The 2,690-nt window shown below is 23.4% G+C and overlaps 1 protein-coding gene across 1 annotated transcript; it reads right to left on the bottom strand.

Moving 5' to 3' along the window:
• Positions 1 to 1,918: 1,918 nt before the first annotated feature.
• On the bottom strand, positions 1,919 to 2,178 carry LOAG_18718 (hypothetical protein; the record flags this gene model as incomplete). The annotated part of the gene is made up of 2 exons (XM_020451382.1): positions 1,919 to 2,105; positions 2,132 to 2,178. The coding sequence occupies 2 exons, from the start codon at positions 2,176 to 2,178 to the stop codon at positions 1,919 to 1,921; spliced, it is 234 nt and encodes a 77-aa protein (XP_020304838.1).
• Positions 2,179 to 2,690: the final 512 nt, after the last annotated feature.

The raw sequence follows: 2,690 nt of genomic DNA, 5'->3' as shown, positions 1-2,690 counted from the left end.
ATCAAAATTTACGAAAATTTTTAAGATTACAATCTTTTGTTTTCCGTTTTTTTTTTTTTTTTAAATTTCTTACATTTAAAAACAAAGAAAATTTTTTTTTAATTCGTTTTTTTTTAATAATTTTTTCTAATTTAAAGATTTAATCGATCGATTCTGTTGTCCAATAAATAAATATTGAAATTTTTGTTTTTTAAAAAGAATGATTATGATAAAGGATTTCTTCGCTTTCTCTCTTCTTCCTCTTCCAATATCCCCCGCCTTCTCTCGGAGAATGCAATATGCGGATCTATGGAGAGAAAGAGAGGGAGAGAGAAAGAAAGAAAGAAAGAAAGAGGGGAAAAAATAAAGGTTTGCTTTGAACTAGAAGAAAAACAAAAATTTAAAAAAAAAGAAAAAGGAATTAATCACAATGGTATAAAGTGCAGTGGAAAATTCAGGAAGAAAACGGATCCGGAAATTGATAATGATGATAGGAAGCAAATTGTGCAGAATACAAATAAAAAAAAAAAAGTGGAAAAAGAAAGAAATAAATGATACGAATGTTATCCAATGTGATAAATAAATTAATGGATTTATTCAACAAATTAAGTTAATTACGTTCGTCTAAATTAATTATTTGTTAATTGGTTAAAAAATTCCATTGCAAATTTTAATTTTCTTTTTAACACAAATTATTTTATTCGTAAAAAAATAAAAAATTATGCAAATTATATAATATAGTAAATAATAAATTAATAACTCAAAATAAATAATAAATGTAATATCTAATGAAATAAATGAATAAATAATTAAGTGATAAGTAATAATTCAAAATGATAAGAATAGTATAACAAATAAACAAGTAAACAAGTAAACAAGTGAACATGTAAATAAAACAAACATTAACATTATGCAATAAACAAAGAAACAAACAAACAAACAAAAACAATAACAAAAATTATCACGCGACAAACAATACTGCATATAATAAATAAACAAATAAACAATATGAAAATAAATAAATTTAAAAAAAAACAGATAAACAATTATAAACATTTATGAAGTAAATAAACAAATAAATAAAATAAACAATTATAAAGTAAATAAATAAGCAATAAACAATAAATAATAAGCAAAAAAAAAAACTAATAAGCAATAAAAAAAAAGTAAACAAACAATGGAATAAACAATAAGTAATTAATACATTTAATTGCAAACAATTTAAATGTGACATTTTTTTTTTTCTACCAGAATAGAAAGAAAAAAAAAAAGCAAGGAAAAATTCTCAATTGCCTTTCTTCTTCCCAATGATATATAAGAAAAATTCCCGATTGTCGTTCTTCCCGGTATTTCCCAATGATATATATATATATATAAGAAAAATTCCCGATTGCCGTTCTTCCCGCTACTTCCCAATGATACATATATTTATGATATAAGCATTTACATCGAAAAATTTAACATATATTTATTATAAATGGTAAATATAAAGTCTTTTACTAACAGAAAATAATATCAAAAATAGTATAGAAATGATAATAATCATTTTCCTCCTTCTCTCGTCATTTATTTCATTCAATTTCAATCAAATCATACCAGAATTAAATATAATCATAATTTTCAAAATACGACACTCTTCTCTTCTCTTCTCTCTCTCTCCCTCCCTTTCTCTCTCTCTCTCTCTCTCTCTCTCTTAGAAGTGGAAGTAAATAATCAAATATTATGTGTTAACAATGGTTGCTTATTTCGTCATTATTAAATTGTAATAAAAAAGGAAAATTTATAATAAAAAAGAAAAAAAAACATTTGTGCGATATTATTTATCACTTTTTTTTTCATCCTCTGTTATTCCACTCATTTCATTTCCATTCATTTCATTTCAATTCATTCATTTCATTTCATTTCTATTCATTCATTCATTTCATTTCTATTCATTCATTCATTTCATTGTCATTTCTATTCTTAATGTGAATTTGGCGATATCAACAACAATAATAGCAGCAACAACGATGACAACAATAACAGCAGCAGCAGCAGCAACAACAATAACAATAACAACAACAACAACAACAACAATAACAACAACAACAGTTACAATAATAACAACAACACAACAACAACAACAGCTGCAATAACAACAACAACAATAAACAACAACAACAGCTGTCCATTCATCGCTATCGTAATATTTTCGATCATTTTTAAATTTCCAAACATATGCTCTGGTTTTATTATATTGTCTTTTTTCCTCTTTCTCTCTTGAAAATTTCATACTGTTGAATTTTTTTTCTTCTTTTTAATAAACAACAGGTGGAAAAAGAAGGAGTGGAGAGAGAGAGAGAGAGAAAGAGAAAGAGAAAAAAATAAAATAAAATCAAGGAAAAAGTGAAAAAAAATGATTAAAATAACAGTGTTGTTGATAAAATGAATGAAAAATTTCTTCTTTTTCCATTTTTTTTTATTTCTAATTTTATTTGCATTTTTTTTGGAAATTAATTCATAATTTGCTCACCTTCACATTATAATGTTTGTTATTATTTCTGATACGATATTTCCATAGCAATAATAATAATAATAACAATAATAACAATAACAAAAAACAACGAACAATAACAACAAACAAGAATAATAATAACAACAACAACAACAAACAGCAATAATAATAATAATAATAATAATAATAATAATAATAATAATAATAATAATAATAA

The sequence above is a fragment of the Loa loa genome (assembly GCF_000183805.2).
Source record: "Loa loa unplaced genomic scaffold supercont3.464, whole genome shotgun sequence".
Lineage (NCBI taxonomy): Eukaryota > Metazoa > Nematoda > Chromadorea > Rhabditida > Onchocercidae > Loa > Loa loa.
This window is presented reverse-complemented; position numbering and strand designations above follow the sequence as displayed.